Here is a 20556-nt window from a genome sequence, read left to right on the forward strand (position 1 = left end):
AAACTAAGATAGTGAGCTGTAAGCCAGGAAGCCTTAGGACCAGTGGGGGTTTTTTCAGCCGGAGAATGCCGGAGCACAGTTCCAGTACCTCTCAGGCGGGGACTGTGGCAGGCTGGCGCTCCCTTCACCTGCTTCTCAACTTGACATACTTCCAAGAAGCCCAAAACAAAAGCCCAAGTCAAAACGGAAGCTGCCAAGCATGTTCAAATCTACACATTTTTGTTTAGATCTATGACTCCACATAGCTCCCAGCTGTGACGGGTCAAGTGACGGGGTGGGGCCAATTCATATTTCCTTTTCTTCAATCCATCTCCTATGTAGTGGCAGTGGGCTTGTTTTGAAAACAAAAACATTTAAAGTACTAAAATACTAACAAAAGCCAAAATAAGCTGCAGAGCTGCCTCTAACAGGGTGGTGACTCAGCCCTCCCAGAAGCTAGAAGTCGGTGGTGGGCTTTGAGCTTCCAGCTAGGCCTCTACCATTGCACATGTGTGTGTTTGTGCGAGGGCCCTTTTGAGCTGCCCTAGCCATTCTCCTGAATCTAAGAGAACGAGGGAGGTGGGGGTGCATCTAATTGACCTGTGCCAGAGCCAGATGAAACCCCCAAACCAGCTAGGGAAACAGCTCGCCGTAGTTTTTAGCACCTTTGTGGGCAGTGAATGCACCTGTTGTCAAACCGACATCTGTTCAGAGCTGCCCTGAGTGGTCCAGGGACTTACTGTAACAACTTTGTGGTGAGTTCCGGCACCTATTTTTCTTTTAAAAAAGCACGGCTTGGGACAAATCTTGTCCCTGCAGTGAACTCAGTAGGTGGCCTTAGCAGTGGTGTCCAAACTTTTTCCAAAGAGGGCCAGATTTGATGAAGTGAAGGGCCGTTGTTGACCTTTTTTTTAAGGGTTGAAGTTGTTGAGGGTTTTTTAAGGATTTTACCTCGGGAAATAAACTGCCACAGGGGCCAGATTAAACCAGGCCGGATTAAACCAGAAGCGGACTTTGGACATGCCTGCTTTAGGGAAACCCTTCCCTTCCAGTCTCAGCTTGCATAAGCAATTTGGGAATGGCAGATGCTGACCTATCCTGCAGAGTTATAGTAAAGAAGGGTTGCTGAGAGAAAAATACATGAAAATGCTTGAATGTTCAGAAAGCACCAAGTGCTATGAAAGAAATCCTTAGTATCTGGAACCTGCCTATACCAGTGACCTTTCACAGTCTTTTTTTTAAAAAAAGAACTGAAATCCTAGTAGCTGTAAATACGATAGTATGTATTTATTAGCATGGTGATTTCTTTCTTTACAGTAAAAAAGGCGAGAGAGAAAATAAAATGTTAGATTCTTTTAACACGAGAGAGAAAATAAAATGGTAGATTTTTTTAACATGATTCCTTGGTCGTGTTCTGTCATATGTGCACAGGTATGCTCAGATATCTACCCACAATGTAGATGCAAATCCACCACACTACCAATACTATGCAATAGCTGCTGACACCAATGCCCTTTTTAAGCAATTCTATGAAACTAACCAGTCTAAAATTGGACCAATCGTCAAGATAACGAAAGCATAATGAAACAAAGCATCATCTCTGAAACAAAAATCTTCAGCACAAGTAAAAGTAAACTTAAAGTAATGTAACTTCAGCATTAACCAATTAATTTACTGATAAAAATTAACAACCTACAGGTACCTGGTTGAGATGGCCGCAGATATTATCATGGTCTTTCTTGCCAGACACTTGAGAAACTTATTTTCAAAGTCTTGGTAAAAATTAGAGTGCACATTAATTGAACGAATGTGTGAACTTCCCTTTGGAGTGGGAGTTTATTGTGGGCAGAAAGGGGAGATTGTGGCCAGCAGAGAGTTAAAAAATTGCCTTCTCCACTCTGAGGCTGCCCAACTTCCTCCAAAGCCCCAATGTATATAATGAGTTTAAATTCTAGTCAATCCTATTCTGAAGGCTCAGAATAGGTAAGAATGCATTTATCAAAGAGAACCCGATATATAAAAGAACTAATTAGAATCTTAGATGACTTGAAACAGCCCTTACCATAATTTGCTTTCGGTGTCTGTCTCTTGGCATTTTGGTACAACTTACAGAGAGGCTGACCCAACACAGCTTGTTAAATAAGCTGCCATCACGATGATCAGCTGCTTGGTGAGTGAGGCACAAAATCCATACAGCTGTGCCTTCCAAACAGCCGATTAGCCTGAAAGATGCAACACTTGCTTGCATCCTTGATTCTCCATCCAGATGGGGTTATATGTGTGGGAGATGGATCAGGGTATAGATAAATTTTAACAAACCCACTGTGCATGCATTTTCTTTTTATTATGATGATTAAGTTTTATTTTTATTTTCTCATTTTAAAAGTCAAATTTAGTGTGCATTAAAACAACACATAACCAGCCCCGGATTGCCACAATTGTGCCCATATGCACCATGAACTTTGCCGTTACTGTATTTTGCAGTAAGCATGGCTACTCCACACCCTTAGAAATCTGAATAAATAAATGACTAGACTAGCATTAGACACATTAGTTGACCCTAAGTTTGTAATAATGAAGCCATCAGTACAGAAGAGTAACATTACCATGTGGCCATCAGTTCTGGACATCTCTCAGAATTCAACTCATTACTCATAAAAGTGGGTGGGATAGACTTTTTTTTAAAAAAAAAAGTCATATATAAAATTTAAATGTGTGGTTAAAGTATCCATGAGTTGAAACCCATGGCAAATCTGCCTGATTTGAAAGTGGCTGGATTGCAGCTTGAATCAACACATTGTGCCAATGAAATGGGTAAGTGTTTCTTACTCCAGTGTGAAATGTTTATTTACAAAGCTGCAAGAAAAATGGCAAGAATGCGAAGCATCTATGAAGAAAGACAAGTACCTCTCCAACATCGTAGATCCAGATCCTTCCTTCGGAGTCCCCAACGGCCACTTCTTTCCCAGCTTGGCCCCAACGGACACGATTGAGGGCAGAAGCTCCTTCGATGGTCACGCTCGCCGTTGGAACCTATCAAAGACAGAATTCTCATGTGGATGTTGACAAAGTCACTGCTTTGCAAATGAAAGACAATGAAATGAAATATCCATTGTTGTTCACTCACGTGGTGTAGCAAGGGAGGAGCAGAAGAGCAAATGAAATGATGAGGTTTAAGACAGGAAAAACATAAAGGGGCAGCAAGTGACACACAACATTGTTTGGCTCTGGGACATGCCAAAACCACTGCAGCTTTATTCTCTCTCTCTCTCTCTCTCTCTCTCAATGTGGCCTAACAGAACATCAAAAGATGATGGATGACTCAGCTGAGTGGCAAGGATTAATGAGCTCAAATGTGGTATGGAGCATAAACTGAAAGCTGAAAGGAGATTGAAGGGATTTCATGTAAACATTTTACTGACCTAGAGCAATTAGTTTAGCCGAGACAGGATGGGGTCAGAAACGAAAGGAAGATGAGCTAAAAATCTATGACATTCAAAATCCTTTTGCTATTCATTTTCCTTTGCATCTCTTGCAGAGATGCTAAGCCCTTGTTACCCAGAGGAAGTGTTTTATGCCCTGCTAGAACTAAGCTGGTCTGGTCCTGAGTGCTGCTTTGCTGAAAAACTATGCAGGCAACACACAGAAAACTCTGTAGCTTCTCTTGAGGGACTAGGGCATAGACTAAAGCATAGGGGAGCAACCTGAGGCTCTGCAGATGTTGCTGGGGGTGCAGTAGTATAGTCTACACAGGCTGGGGTTGATGGGAGTTGGAATGCAATGAGATCTGGAAGACCGCAGGTTGGCCACCCCTGGTCACATGATGGAACAACTTCACTAAAGCAGGTCTATCCATAGCCTGAATGTATAGAACTGCTTATGAGCTCCTGTGTACACTCGCCTCGAATTCCATGAATAAATGTAATAAACCCATTGTTTCCTATGTGCTCCAGTGATCAGGGTGCTCAATATAGACATCATGCACTAGAAAAAGAGTGGTGTGAATTTCAACCACAGCCTGGACTAGTTGTGGAACAAAGGTTACTAAGGTCACCATCTCCAATTCACTGCTGGAGGGGCCAGTACCAGTGGGAGTCCCCTCGAGGAGAAGATACCACAAGGACTCTGGTGTCTCCCCTTCTGGGATGCCACTAGTGGCCAAGAATCAAACGCACATGAACGACGTGGGAGAGAGATGGTGGAAGGCAGGGAAGTGAAGATCTCCCGAGGTGAGATACTGGGAGAGGAAAGGGAATATCCCAGTTGTGGGCCACTACTTTGGATAGAGAGAAGATTCTGTATGTGTATACTGCCTTTTTATTTCGGACACGCTGCTGATTTTCTTTTCTGTTTCTGCTGTTGCTGTTATGAGTATGCTCTGGTAACCTCTGGGTTAGATTACTGCAACACATTATACGTGGGACTGCCTCTGAAGATGGTTCAGAAACCTCAGCTGGTGCAGGATTCAGAGGCCAGGTTGCTCACCGGGGACTAGACAATTGAAGCATATCACACTGATCCTGATACAGTGGTACCTCAGGTTAAGAACTTAATTTGTTCCGGAGGGCCGTTCTTAACCTGAAACTGTTCTTAACCTGAGGTACCACTTTAGCTAATGGGGCCTCCTGCCACTGTCATGCGATTTCTGTTCTCATCCTAAAGCAAAGTTCTGAACCTGAGGTACTATTTCTGGGTTAGTGGAGTCTGTAACCTGAAGTGTCTGTAACCTGAGGTACCACTGTACAACTGCACTGGCTGCCAATGAGTTTCCAGACCTAAATCGAAGTGCTGATTTTGACCTTAAAATGACTCAGGACCACAATACCTCAAGGACTGCCTCTCCACATATGAACCATCCCAGATCCTGTGATCATTATTTGAGGCCCTTCTTCACGTGCCTCCTCCATAAAAGGCCTGGAGGGCAGCAACACAAAAACAGGCCTTCTCTGCAGTGGCTCCCCATTTGTGGAATGCTCTCCCCAGAGAAGCTTGCCTGATGCCTTCATCTTTAGGCACCAGGCAAAAACATTTCTCTTCTCCCAGGCCTTTGCCCAATTAAACAATCTATGGCCTTTCAAACTGGGTGGGTGAGGGGTTATTGGTTTTGTTTGATACTATGTTATTGCAAATCATCCTGTGATCCTCGGATGAAAGACAGTATAGAAATCAACAACAACAGTAATCTATTTCTTATTATTATACTTGTATTTACAGAACTGTTTTGATTTTTATATTGTATATTAATACAATTTTTATATTGTATATTAATACATTGACATTTGTGTTTTATGTTGCAAACCACCTCATGGTCCTTTGATGGAAAGTATATAAGTTTAATAATAAAAAAATTCCACTAAGCGCACTCAGGATGTATTTCTGTGAAATTTCATCCCAACCTGTTCTTAAGAAGCTTTTCGGAAAATCACATGAAACTTACTTCTAAGTAAATGTAGTTAGGGAAACAATGTTAATAAGATCATATGAGTCTATCAGGAACAATTAATCCAAAGTATTCTAATCTCTTCAGTCCTACCCCCTCCCAAATGCTTACCATTTAAATTAGAAACGTTTGTATAATAATGAAGCGATTTTAATTCTATATTCATTTCTTCATAAAACACTAAAAGCTTTTGTGTTTTGACAAAGCATTTGTAATTAAAACGTGTAGGGAGGGGAAGCAACCTACATGCAACAATATGTATTAAATGACAGATTTTATCTACGTATATTTGATGTGCTTTAAAAGGAGAGGAAGAATTATGCAGTAACCAAACAGACATTAAAGCTGCTGTCCTATACAGTTACTTGGGAGTAAGCCCCACTGCACATAGGGCAGCTTACTACCAGGTTTTCTGTATGAGTAATCATACGTAGGATTGGACTGTTAATTTTAATAGGTTTTATTCCTTATTGAGGAAAAGTGATGGGTAAAAATATGCATATTTAGTTAATTTAAAATATATAATCATTCTAGTCCAGGTAGACTAGAAGCAATCTTCAAATATTTTGGATAGGCCCCCCAAGAATTCTTGTTTTCTTCTTCTACGTGTTACAGCTCCAAGTCTGACAGAAATGTATAACTGATGAATGCTGAAATATGGAAGCGTTGCATTTGTTCTCCTCTGCCGCTTGCGTTGTTGCATCCATTTGAGGATATAAATCAAACATGGCAAGCTTTTCCTTTGTTAAAGCCAGGAAGCTACGCTGAACCAAATGCAAGCCTTTTATATATTTCACTCCATAGTCCAGCAGTTAGGCTTTAAAAGAGCTATAATCGATGGTGTCACTACCTACCTAACATGTCAATAAAAAACAAGTCAGAAAAACATTTCTCTAAATCAGATAAACGTGTTTGTTAGAGATTTGCATTAACCTCAGAGATGAAAAAGAATCATACAAGAAAAAAGGATGGCTAAATATTTCTAAAACTTTCTCATACTATCCCATAGATTTATCGTTGATGGCACTTGCAAGATAAATGCAAGTTTGGATCCAAATCATTGACTGGCGCTATTTCTGCAAGTTGGAGCTGTGTTGTGTTGTGTTGTGTGTGTGTGTGTGAGAGAGAGAGAGAGAGAAGAGGACAGGGAATGCACTACTTCTTGAATCTATAACCAACCTTAGGGGGACCCACTAGATATGTGCCCTTATTTATTTACTTAGCTTTGAAAATTCCCTTTGCTGTCATAAATGGGCCTTTGGTTCCAAATTTGCAAAAAGGAAAAGGGAGCTTTTGTGATACTCCTTTTTAAAAAAAAAAAAAGAACTAAAGCAAAATGAATGCACATCAACATTTTTTGAAAGTTAAGATAAGCAATTATTTCCATAAAACAAGTTTATGAAATAGTGACTAAAACCCAGTTCCTAAATATTTCACTGGGGTGACTAGAACCCCGTAGCTGGTTTCATGCAATAGTTTTTTGGGTGTGTCACCCCAAGATTTCAAACAGTGTCCCAAGGGAGAACTCCCCAGCCCTGTCACTGCTTGGAGCTGGGCAGGTGGTGAAGATCGTTATTTCAGCAAGGTCTTGCAGAGTCTTACCTGCAATGTATTTTTACGCTCTTGTTCCCTTTTCCATTTTTGTGACTATTTACTGATAGTTTTTGTTGCATCTTAATAGAATGCAAAATCTGGATTGTAAACTGCCTTGGGGATTTTATAAAAAGGTGGGCTATAACTCTTGAAAATAAATAACATTATGAATACAGGAGGCAGCTCAGTACAGTGACTGGCAACAGAGATTCCTTCTCCGAGCCCTAACTGCAGGTGCCAGGAACTGGACCAGGGATCTTCCGCATCCAGAGCACTGTGCTGTGGCCTGTCCCGTATTCCCTTTACCATGATTAGTCACATTCCGAAAGCAAGAAGCAACTCCCTCTGGGAGCTCAGCTCACTGGGCCTGCCACTTTGATGATTATATTTGGGGCAGTCAGTCAGATTTGTGGGCTGGCACGTTGGTTGTGATCTGCAAGGCCATTCCTTACCCAGCACACCTGTAAAGAGTCACTGTGCATTTTCCTATTGCTAACACTCTGATCTGCAAGTCGGCGATGGCACAGTATTTGGCCGCTGACCTGCTAAACAGTCTGATCCCAAACACATTGGAAAAAAGCAAGCTCATTCTAAAACATTTAGCAGTCCTGCAGAAGCCTGCCAAACTGTCTCAATTCGGAGCCCACATTCTAGACCCAGTCTTTTCAGCAAAACAACTTTTGTGGGTTTAGGATAGCAACCTAAATCAGATTTAAGCACTTCCGTTCAAACTGGATCGTGGAGAAGAGACTAACGTTTCAAGACTTTTTATTTTTGCAAACACCTAATTTCATTCTAATCTAGTAACGATCCAATCCGATAGTTCAGTTACGTCTCAAGAAAAATGGGTTACGATTCAAATGAAAGCACTTATTCCTTTGCTCTCAACAGGAGTGATTTAAGCAAATGCTTATCAGTGCCACTGAAATCAAAAGGCTTAGCTTGGGGCTGGACTGCGTGGCTCGATACTTCTGGAGAAACAAAATCATCATCATTAGTATTCTTTATTAAAGTTCTGAATTGCCAGGCAAAGGATCAAACGAACCATCGCTTTCAGTTGCTAAAGAGTTTTCTTCTTGGCTGATACGGTAGGTCTCTGATTGCTTTTTCCTGGCTTGGTGCTGAATTTATTCCTGCTGATGTCCAGAGGAAAGGGGAATGGAAAGTTTATCTGCCTAGCACAGATTTAAAGGTCCAAATTAAACAAATAAGAGCAAAGTGAATCCTGCTCGCAGCCCCACAAGCTTTAACAGCATTGATCACAGTGCAATTTCCATGTCAATAACAACAGGGAAGATTTGCAACAGCCTTGATGGGGGGGGGGGGAAATAAAGTATTTTCCAGCCTGCTTTTTGAGAAAATGGACTTTTCTCTTAACAGTCTTATGGCATTGATAGTAAGGGCTCTTAATGGTAACACCTGTAGGGATCTGCTCCTCTTTGCTCCTTCCCACAAAAGAAAAAGCTGGAGCGAAAACCCCTCCCTAGACATCCTCCTTCAGCTGCTGGCTTTATAATTAAGGCGGCTCTGCAGCTTCCTGCTCCGAACACTTCAAAAGACCTCGAGTCTCCACTTGACAATCCAGTTTTCAGTATTCGTCCCTCCTTACCTGTCTAAGGTGATTTACGGCAAGGAGCAGTAAAAATGTGCGTTTTCTTCTCACTGAAATGTATATTAAGGCCGTACGAAAGAAGGAATTAACCACACGCACAAAAGTAGAAGAAAATACTGGCAGTTATTACTTTTGCCTTGGTAACTTGGTTGGTTTCTTGACTACAGCCCCGATCCACGAGTATATAAATCCACTACCTTCTTGAGTCTTTTACATACAACTGATGAATTAAGCTCTGTCTCGCCTTAAAAGCTCCTGCCTGAAGCCTGTGTGGCGCCAGAGCACTTTCTGGATTTTCTGCTCTTGCAGACTAACGTAGCTATTTTTCTGCAATTAGGAAACTTAAAATTTATTATCACGATTATTCGTTTCTATAGTGTTTTAAGCTCACAAACTGCTTTACAAGCCTCGTTTCTTTCATCCGCACTGCCTTATGGTTATCTTATAATTCTGATAGGATTTGAACTGCACGTTTGCTGGGCAGCCTTCTACAAAATATATTTGCAGCTTGCATGATGCAATGGTTTTTCATGTTCCATTCTCAGTGGTGGCATTTAGAAGGTTCAATCACAAGACCGTTCTCGCAGGGCGGGGGTGGGGGGAAGGATTACAAAGGAAAAGTTCAAGGGACAATTTCTGTAAAATCTGAATTAGGCGCAGTTATTTCACAACTGGAAATTAGGCAAAACTGCAGGCTGCTTGAATTCATACAAAAATGGCATGAGACAAAATTGTAAGAGAACAAAAAAAAGCAGCAGCCGCTATGGTAAGAGATATTGATTTTCATGTACAGAATATATTTTCTCACAAAGCTTTCTGACTTCAACATTTCACTGATGCTAAACAGGGCAACAGAGTTTTCTCTGTATGGTTCCTATTTTTAAATTTCTCCCCAATACTGGTATGGAAATCTTATGTTTGAAGGCTTTAATTGCATGTGAAGCTTTGCAATTGTGTGTGTTTGGGCCAGGAGCAGAATATATATCCTGCAGGGAAGAATGAATGGTGCGAGGAGGGGGAAAGAGAGACAGAATTTATTTATTTATTTAGTAAATTGATAGCCCACTTCTCAGTTTAAAAAGAACATTTTCACAGCAGAATACAATAAAGCACGCAAAGAAACCCTGTTTACAAAATGATATTATACTGATATTATACAAATAAAACCAACAAACAATAATTAAAACCCATACCAATTTGATTAAACAAAATTGCATTGTGAACAACAACATTATGATTGACATACCTGATATATGTGCTATTGACCAGAATATCTAAAAAAAAAAATATTGTAATTTTCTGGGCAGAATGTCATCTTCAAAATAAAGGCAATATGGACACACCTTAAAATGACAAAATATCTGCCACATCTCCTAGCATCTGCAGGCAGATAGGCTAGGAAAATACTGACTTAGACCTGATCTATGCAATCAGGACAAAAAGGAGCAGAATGGGTTGTATCACTTCAGTTTGGGGGATGCTGGTGGGTATTATTATTATTATTATTATTATTATTATTATTATTATTATTATTCCCTTCAATGAAAAAGCTAGCACATCAAGGAGAAGGTCTGTCTGCTCCCTGTGTGCTGGTATTGCACTCTGCAGGTAGCTCTACTGCCTTACAAACTCCTTTCTTACTCCTTCTGATGAGTTGGTAGACCAGGCCCTTACAGGACAGCAGTTTGAGGGAGGCAAATTATAAATGTATCAAAGAAGCCTAGTGCACTCTGAAAGTGTTTTAAGAACTCCATTCAAATTAGGAAACTCAAAAACGATAAAACACTCAACACCCCCCCCAAAAAAAGCCAGCAAGAAAGACTTAATAAAATCACTCAGAAATATACCCAAGAGTTTAATGCAGCTGCTTCTTAATTAATAATCTTCTTTTATCAGTACTTACTTTCACAAATTTGTTTGTATTATATACTTACTAGTATGAAAATAAGGCAAGGGGCACTTTGTAAAATCTGGACTTCTCTAGTGGTTATTTTCTATTCTAATGATGTTTATTATTCACTTATGCAGTTTCATCTCATCTTTCCTCCAAGGATCTGAGGGCAGCCTATATTGTTCTTCCCTGGCATTCCTTTAATTCTCCCACCAGCCCTGAAAGGCTGCAAGTGTGACTGGCCCATGGCTTTTGGGCAAGGATTTGAACGCAGACCTTTCTGGTTCTAGCCACTACAGCACCTCGGTCAAAAGGAGGATCCAGCCCTTGTTACTGTACCTCCTCAAGAATGCTGCAGACTTAAGACACATTCATCAAATTTCAGGGTCAGTTATCTTCTAAATGAAGCACCACACTTATCTAGGAGTAAGTCCCATTGAACTCAAGGGAACCTATTTTCAAGTAAATGATCAATAGGATCAGGCTGTATGTGTGCTTAGGAATATAGCAACATACCCCAAATGTTGCATAGATGTTTGTGCAGAAGGAGGTATTGCTAATTTCAACAGAGCTTAATCTCAAGTAAGTGTACAAAGATTTAATGGCCTTAAAGCCCAATCTTATGCAAGTTTAACCAGAAGTTAAGTCCCACTGAATTCAATGGGGCTTACTCCCAGGTAAATATGGAAGAGGCAACTGATGCACTACGTACCGGCAGGTGGCTGTCCAGCGTCTGCTTAAGTACTTTCAACAAAGGAGAGTCCAACATCTCTTCAAGGCAGCCTGTTCCGCTGACAAACAGGTCTTGCCTTTAGCAATTTCCTCCTAAATTCTCACCAAAATCTGCTTCCTTGCAGGTTCCAAGGGCTTGGGGACAGCTGTAACCTACCCCCCTCAGGCCTTGTACACACCATACATTTTAAAGCAGCATGTCTTTCCCCAAAAAATCTTAAGAACTGTAGTTTACCCCTCTCAGAGCTACAACTCCCAGCACCCACAAAAACTACAGGTCCCAGGATTCTTGGCTGAGCTGGCAGAAGCGTTTGAAATGTATGCTGCATATACAGTCCTAGAGGGGGGGGGGAAGACATTCACAAAAGCAGAAATAATGAACAGCTGCTGCAAGCCAGGAAGAAGGCTGGACCTGTGACTCAGGACAGATTTATTTATTATTATTTATTCCACACCATACATTTAAAGCACATTCCACACTCGTTGAAAGCATGCGATTTCACCCAAATAATTCTGGGAACTGTAGTTCCTCCACAGAGCCAAGCACCCTGGACAAACTACAGTTCCCGGGATTCTTTGAGGTAAGTCAGGTGTTTAAAATGTGCACTGAATGTGCTTTAAATGTAAGGTGCAGGTCTGTGGCTAGGCTTCCCTTTTTGTCCTTCTTGGCAACGTGAGAAAGCGCAACTTGTGCAACTCCTCTGCAACATGTGGTGCAGAGTTCCAGAGGCATGTGAAACTTCCAAAACCTGCCACCACTGGGACAGGAGGGGGGGAGGGGGGAGATGCTCTAAATTCCTCACAGGGCATGCAGAAGAAGAAAAATAAATGGGGGGGGGCAGAAGTGCAGGTTAATAAATCAGCCCCGACACACCCAATCTTTTTGAAAACGTGAATCAACTCTGCACAAGAGAAGGAAGGAATCTGTGTCATGCCTTTAATCTGGGGCAGAAGGCTTTGGGATGAATGTGCTAAGATGCCACGTTTGATTTAGAGCCCCTGGGCAAAGACACAGCCTCCCTCGCCTTCCTTGCAGGGCTTAGCTTAATGTTAGGGTGGTGCCAGCGATGAACCAAGACAATAGGGATCACAAATGAACAACAACAATAGTTTTTGCACAAGGCAAGTTACAAGCTTGTCTCTTGCTTGAACGTAAGAGCATAAGAGGAGCCAGGATCAGACCATTGGCCCATCTAGTCTAGCATCCTGTCCTCCCAGTGGCCGACTAGGTGCTTGCGGGAAGCCCTCAAGTAGAACAAAAACACTCTCCCTCCTTGAGATCTCTGTAGTATTACTGCCTCCAACCACCTTCTCAGGCATGGCCAAACTCGGCCCTCCAGATGTTTTGGGACTACAACTCCCATCATCCCTGACCACTGTTAGCTAGGGATGATGGGAGTTGTAGTCCCAAAACATCTGGTGGGCCAAGTTTGGCCATGCCTGCTCAATGTCTATGTTCATCCTACCAGAGAGGTCTGTCCCCCCCCCCCATAGTAACATTCTGGTGGGTTTCATATTCCCCTAGAGTTGTCGCCAAGAAAGAGTATGAGTGAAGGATGAAGTGGTGCTTACAGGGTATGCCTGCGGCCTGCCGGATGTTGCTAGCCTGAGCACCGGCCATGCTAGCCGGGGTTAGAGTCCAACAACCAAAGAAGGGCAGCGCCTTGTCTCCCACTGGGAGGATCAAGAAGCCTACAAATCATCATGTGAGGCAGAAGTTGGAAGGAGCAAGCGGGTAGGAGGATCCTGGGTGTAACCACACCCCACCAATTTAAAGCACACCCGAAGAAGCCTGGGAACTGCAGTTTCCCTGCACAGCACGCTACAATTCCCAGCATCCTGAAACTGTAGTTCCCGGGGATTCTTGGGGGGAAGTGGTGTGCATTAAACGTGCTGCGGACTTGCCCTTTGTCTCTGGCCAAAGGAGGAGGGGAACACTACCAGGCAAGTCTGGTGGTACCCAGAAAAGGACCCTTGGAAACTGATGAAATTAGCAAGCACAGAATTTGGGCTGGAAGCCTGGTTCTAACGAAGGTGGTTTCTTCTCCTTCCCTCCCAACTTGAAAAGAAGGGGTAAGATGAAGTAATAATAATAATAATGGCAACCCAGCAGAAAATGTCAGCTCCCAGGCCCCGATCCTTCTCCCTCCTCACCTCTGTGTCATTATTCAGGTTCCAGAGATCCAAGCGGCCCATCCCATCCACGCAGGCAAAGAGCGCGGGATGCACTGGTGACCACATGACATCGTAGACATAGTCGGCATTGTCTTCAAAGGAGTAGAGCGGCTTGTTGTGCTGGAAGGGAGAGAGAAGCAGAGGGGAAGCATGAAGACTTCGTGGCGCTACTGCTGCCTCGGGCTGTCTGGCGAGTCTAATTAAAAACTTTGCACATTCAACCAAGTGTCATAAAACTTCCCGCAGATGAAAGGTCCCGGGACGGAGAAGGTGGGGCTGCTGCTGCCGCTGCTGCGCTCTAATGGGGGGGGGGCGACCACTGTCCAGTAGGTAGGATTGCAAAGTGGGGGTGTTCGTGTAGATGCGGGGGGGGGGGACGGGACAGCGGGACGTGCGGGGGGAGGAGGCGGGTGGAAGGAAGGGAGAGTTTGGATCTCGGCGAGGAGAGAGAAGGGATTGCGCAAGACATTCCACGCGCAGGTAAAAGGGAGCTCGCAAGCGGCCCATTCAAGGGGAGGGAGGGAGATGCTGCCTGTTGCTCGCGCCAAGGCATCGCCTTCGTACGCTGCTGCCCTGATAAGGGATCGGGAGATTCCCGGGGAGGAGTGGCAAGGGAAGACGAAGACTGCCACCTAGCGGCTGCCGCGAGGATGCGGCACAGAGGCGCTTCGGCAGCGGGAGCGGAATAACCCAAGAATGCAGACTTGGGGGGGGGGGGGGGGGAGAGAGGCCTGCGGAGATTTCCTTATTCCCGTCTGCACTGCGCTCATTTGGGCGCACTGTGCTTTTAACGGAGGGATGATCTGCTGCTGCTATCGGACTTGCTGTTTAGAATTTGTTTATTGCTTTCCTTTTAAACCTGTCTTTTCAAAAGGGTGGAGCGTTTTTGTTTTTTACTCTGAAGAGTAAGCCAGAAGTCCATTAAATGATATATATGTATAACACGCACGATATATTTTGAAAAGTCGCTCACTCGCTATGCATTTTTTAAAATATGTCGTAACCAAATTTTGCATGGTCACTGAGCGAATGAAACGGGTTTTCGCCGACGTTTGGATACAACCAGATGCCATTTTGAATCAGGATGGTGGACTGAACGTTTCAGAATGGCACTGATTTTAACCAAATTGTGCATGGAGGTTCCTGAGATTAAGCAGCAGGTTTTTGCCTAGGTTTTAACTACTTATTTCAAAATACTGATTTTGTTTGTTTGTTTGTTTGTTTCTAAGCATTCCTAGGCAAGGCTGCTTTATTAAATAAGGTTCAAGGCTGCTTTATTAAATAAGGCTGTTATATGAAATAAAAGGTTAGAGAGGTACCTGCTGCCTTAGTCCAAAGTGCAAAGGTTACTTCCATGTCTGCACTTAGGGCTAAATGTTTATGAACTGACACAACAGGCCAGTGGTATTGCTATTGTTGTTACTATTATTATTGTTATTGGTATTTCACTTTTCTATTCAAATGCAGGGAGCTCATGGTCACAGTGGCCCTTTCGCGGAACTAAGCAAAAAACTGCCCCTTGAAATGTTACAGATACGACTTCCACATCTGCAGAATGTATTTATTTAGGCAATTAGTATTCCACTCCATATTTCAAAGAAACTTCTGAGTGGTTTACAACATCCTAAAAATATCACAAACAAATACCAAAACAAAAATCCACGTTTTAAAGCAGCACAAAACAATTCCATAGGACATAATGGTTTTGTTTTCGTTTTTTAAAGGAAGCATGAACTTAACAACTTACATATGAGGACCATAATAATTACTACTAGCAGATCCAAAATACAGAAATGGAAGACGGGCAACCAGTCCCACTCACCAGTGTATTTATAGGTAGCAGTAGGACTTTCACTTCTGCTGCTATCTCTTTAACTTAAGCTCACACCAGAACTGACTGCACACGCCCCTGCCCTGGGGCTCCCTGCTGTCACTGGGGTGCACCCACAAGCTCTCCTGCCCCCTGGGAAAAGGTAGTGTTTAAGCAGCTCCCACAGTCAGTTCCCACATGTCAATTTTCATATGCACTCATATGAGGCACTTTTTTAAAAAGAAAAGATGGCTGCTGTTCTGATCAGGGAGGAAGGGCTGTAATTCACTAACAGAGCATCCGATTTGCATGCAGAAGGTCCCATGTCCACCCAGGTATGGCTGGGAGAGAGCGCTGCCTGAAACCCCAGAAAGCAGCTGCCTGGTCATTGTGGATAATACCGAACCACATGGACAGCTTCCTATGTTCCTGAAGCCTTCTCAACAGGGGCACCAGGATATTTCCTTCTGCAAGCATCCCTTGGCAAGTCAATCACTCATCTTCCTCCTGATAATTTATCTCAGGATGGGAGAAAAATACTATACGAGCCCAGCCACGGCTTCTCTGCCAAACACACACATCTTTTCACTATGCATTAGAATTTAGCTATCAGGCGGCATGCTCTGGTGCCACATTTCCCTGCTAAACTGCATTCTCCGGCTCATCAAGTTACTTCTGCTCTTTTCTTTTTCTTTCTTTTTCTCTCCCCAGGGCTTCTCTTCACTTTTTTTTCTTGAGGACAAGGTGATCTGTAGTTTCTGGATATTCTGAAAGCCAGTTCTCCCTCCCCCTCCCCCGTGTTTAAGACTTGAGTTTGAAGCAAGGAGGTGGCAAGGTTCAGAGAGCACAGCTGCGCTAAGAGAGCGTGGTGCTGTTGCTTGACTCTTAAGTGCCTACACGTCATTTCATTTCACAACAGACTGGAAGTTCGAAGCAAGTTTTTTTTTTTTTAAGTACACCGGGTTCGTAACATGTAATTGGGTGTTATGAATTATTCATCGCATTCTGGCTCGTCTTAAGTCTGATTTCTGAATAATGGCTTTGCTAATCCCAGATCAATTAGTGTGAAATGAAATTTAAATGATAATGAAAACCCCAGAGATAAAAGAAAATTAAATATTCTCATCGCTTGTGACAGAAATCTAAACAATGGGATTTCTACATGTGTGCCTATGTATGTGTATTTGTATATAACATAATTTGCATGTACTGTATACAGACAAACACAGTACACACACACACACACACACCCCTCTCTCACACACATACGCATGCACACCCCAGTCTATATCATCCCCTGTGGGGTTTAATATCTCTTTACAAGAAAATCATGATAAAGATCATACAAAGATAATTGTTTTTTTAAAAAACCAATTGACTGCAACTTTAGTTTGCAAAGTGCAGCCAATCTTCCAGTCATTCTTGACTGCATTAGGTATCCTTATGAGTTATACAGGAAGATTCATAGCTCTGTGGTAGAACATCTGCTGGGCATGCAGAAGGCGCAGGTTCAACCCTTGGGATCTCAATGTAAGGTGAGTAAGGGAAGGACATGACTGAGCTGAGGTGTGGAGAAAATGGATATAGAACACTAGAACTCAGGGACATGCTGTGAAGCTGAACGTTGAAAGATTCAGGACAGACACAAAAAAGGCACTTCTTCATAATACATAGTTGAGCTATGGCATTTCCTCTCAACAAGAAGTAATGATGGCCGCTCATCTGGATGGCTTTAAAAGTAGATTAGACTGATTTTCACAGAAGGTCAGTGGCTACTAGGCACAACGTCTATGTCCTAAACCCAGTACGCCTCCCAATACGAGTTGCTGGGAGTTACAATTGCAGTAAGGGCTGTCGCACCTTGCAGGCTTCCCATAGATATTTGGCTGGCCATTGAGAGAAGAGAATGCCGGGCTATGATGAGCCTTTGGCTCTTGTTACGTGTGTCATATGAAGTTCATAAAGGATGAGCTTTGAGTCCATGAAGAATGTCTTCTGAAGGGGTCAAAATTTCCCTTTGAAGATTGATTGATTGTTTGTGTGTGTGTGGTTCTTAAAGGAAAAAGTGAGCATTTTACTCAGGCATCCATAAGGTAAAGGTAAAGGGACTCCTGACCATTGGGGCCAGTCGTGACCGACTCTAGGGTTGCGGCGCTCATCTCGCTTTATTGGCCGAGGGAGCCGGCGTACAACTTCTGGGTCATGTGGCCAGCATGACTAAGCCGCTTCTGGCGAACCAGAGCAGTGCATGGAAACGCCGTTTACCTTCCCACCAGAGCGGTACCTGTTTATCTACTTGCGCTTTGACATACTTTCAAACTGCTAGGTTGGCAGGAGCAGGGACCGAGCAACAGGAGCTCACCCCATCGTGGAGATTCGAACCTTCTGATTGGCAAGTCCTAGGCTCTGTGGTTTAACCCACAGCACCACCCGCGTCCCCACAAAACATCTCAGGAGAAGTAGCATTTAAGAGGACTTGGTTTTAACTAGGGATGGGGAAACTTTGGCCCTCCAGATGTTAAAGGACTGCAGCTCCCATCCTCCCTCCCTGACCATTGTTTATGGTGGCTGCATCCGCTGAGAGGAGGAGTCCAACATAATCTGGAGGCCCACTAACCTTGGTAAAAACCAACACTGATCACTGATTTCTACTGCATGCAAGTACTGCATATGTGCACAGAAATTCACAAAACTGGCCTTAGACCCAGTAAAGGTTTGGCAAAGTCAGAAACACATACGCCGCATGTTAATCATGTCTAGGTTTCCACCAGCTCCTTGATCAACCCCCGATTGCGGCACCCACCTCCTTTCCATCACAAAGAATAGCTTGGGTATATAGAAATATGACAATAAGTATAACTGTATCTAGGGCTAAAGTCCCGGCTGGTTCCCCGGCGTAGCTGCATGAAGGATCTTCCTTAATCCAGGAGGCGCCACACGCTAAGAACCTCGCTGCTTAGAGGAAGGCATGTGGACATGTTTACAGGTTTTAACTAGCATTTAGCTGCTTAAAAGCTACAATGAAATCTATCAGCTTTGCTTGTTTCATGAAAGAGGTATTTCACACTCTGGGAATGGCGGAAGCAGGCTCTCCACGAAGGTGCATCTCGCAACGGTGTCTCCAACTCATAAGAGCCATCTGATCAGAGGTCCTTCACCCAGCGGAGAGCCACCCAGCAGAAATCAAATTTGAACCCAGTCAGGAGAAGAGCCTTTATGCTTGTTACTGCTACCATTTTAAAACTACTTTACATTGGAATTTTTCTCTATTTAAAAAAATATTTTTTATTAAGTTTTCCATTTTAACAATCCAATCAGATCATATTAAATATTCCAAATTATACAAATACATATCATATAGTCCAAATATTTTGCCAAATTATAAATTTTTGTCCGGGCTTCCCATGCTTCAAGTTCAGTGGGGTCCAATCATCTTATGTTTCTACTGCCTTGAGTTTCCAATAGTTCCTTCTTTAAATCTTCATGTTGTTATCCTTCCAAATATTCTCATCCCAGGAATAGTTCTGCGAGGCAGCTGAGATCTCTTAACAAACAACTGTCTGTATCCAGAACAAACAGCCTCCAGAATATTTTGAGAGAATCCATGGAAATCAACCAGTTTTCACCTGGGTCAAATCTGCAGTTGCACATGGCCTACACATTTGCATCCATTTTATACCAGTTTCACAACCCTGGCTTTCCACAAATACTTATTTGGTAGTTTGGTGAGGATGTTGAGATTCTCTGACAGAGATCGCTTCTCTGCCCACCTGCCCCGGACTATATTTCCCTGGGGTTTCTTGAGGAAATGGAACATCTTTCATACCACATTCAATCTGTGGTGTAGATGTGCCCTTAAACTTTACAACAGCGCTGTTTGTTGGGGGCCAGGCTGCAGCTTTCAGGCGGCAGGAAGGGAAAACCTGCCTGTTAAGATGCAGACACAAGGAATGTGCTGAAAGTTGATCCCAGTCTTCAGAGTTGCCTCTCTTGGCTTCAGTTAAGGTAAAGAAATGTGGCTGCTCTCTCTGCAACAGCTGTCACCAGACTGGTGCTCTCTCCAGATGTTGTGGACGACAACATTCAACCTGGGACTCATAGGTATTGTAGTCCAAAACATCTGGCTGATGAAGGCTGCTCTACAATATCCAAAGAGCATGTCATGTTTTGGTTTATGCAAAAAGCAAATGTAGCAATGTTGGTCTGCAAGACAAAAATCCACAAACTTTTAGAAATACCTTTATTAGGCCACTTTGTCGTTCCAATAAATAACCAAGTGCAGGACTCATTAATCCCATATTCGTTATTGGGAGAGACATAGCAGGAATACACGTCGGATCAAAAAGCTTTGTTCATAGTTATAACAGAGTTCGCTTTTCTATTCTATAGCGGTTTCACTATTATATAGCACATGTTGAAAGTTATGTCTGGAAAAAATCTAGTTACGGCTGGAGAACCGTATGTCATTTTTATGATCATCCTGTACTGTTTTTAATAGTATTTTATCTCTTTTGTAAATCTTGTTGTACACCAGACTGGGATTTTGTATGAGGGGCAGTCTATATGTATTTTTAACTAAATGAATAATTTATAAAATTCAATTTTTTTTTATTTAAAAAGTCATACTCTTAATGTTCTAGCTATGGCTTAAAATGTATTTATTAACTAGAACAATAATTCACATGCATCGCTAATATATACCAAGATCTTATGATTTTGTATTTATAGCTAGTAAAGGTAAAGGGACCCCTGACCATTAGGTCCACTCGCAGCCAACTCTAGGGTTGCGGCACTCATCTCGCTTTACTGGACGAGGGAGCCAGCATACAGCTTCTGGGTCACGTGGCCAGCATGACTAAGCCGCTTCTGGCGAAGCAGAGCAGTGCACGGAAACACCGTTTACCTTCCTGCAGGAGCAGTGCCTATTTCTCTACTAGTGCTTTTGAACTGCTAGGTTGGCAGGAGCAGGGACCGAGCAACGGGAGCTCACCCCATCACGGGTATTTGAACCGCCAACCTTCTGATCGGCAAGCCCTAGGCTCTGTGGTTTAATCCACAGCTCCACCCGTGTCCGATATATAGCTGGATAAATAAATAAATAATAAAAAGTAATCCTTTTTTTATTTAAAAAAAAAACTTTATTAGGCCAAGTAAAATGTCACAAAAGCATGAGCAAGTTTTCAAGTTATCCAGAAACTTTACCACGTTCATTCATTTCCATGCACTCTGAGTTAGCTGAATACTATCTCTACTCTCTCGGAGATATTCATGGGATCACAGCTTTAGTTTGCACTCTTATGCACCAGGCTATCTCACCAAATGTA

The 20556-nt window shown here is 42.8% G+C and overlaps 1 protein-coding gene across 6 annotated transcripts in view; it reads right to left on the reverse strand.

Moving 5' to 3' along the window:
- The window catches only part of DYNC1I1 (dynein cytoplasmic 1 intermediate chain 1), a 228944-nt gene that overhangs the window by 18378 nt on the left and 190010 nt on the right, over positions 1–20556 (reverse strand). For all 6 annotated transcript variants that reach the window (XM_082193927.1, XM_082193928.1, XM_082193929.1 and 3 more), the window contains 2 exons: positions 13402–13542; positions 2887–3012 (listed from right to left, as the gene is read on the reverse strand). In XM_082193927.1, coding sequence (XP_082050053.1) covers positions 2887–3012; positions 13402–13542 — 267 coding nt within the window. The remainder of the gene's footprint in view (positions 1–2886; positions 3013–13401; positions 13543–20556) is intronic.

Source organism: Podarcis vaucheri (assembly GCF_965113315.1).
Source record: "Podarcis vaucheri genome assembly, chromosome: 12".
Taxonomy (NCBI): domain Eukaryota; kingdom Metazoa; phylum Chordata; class Lepidosauria; order Squamata; family Lacertidae; genus Podarcis; species Podarcis vaucheri.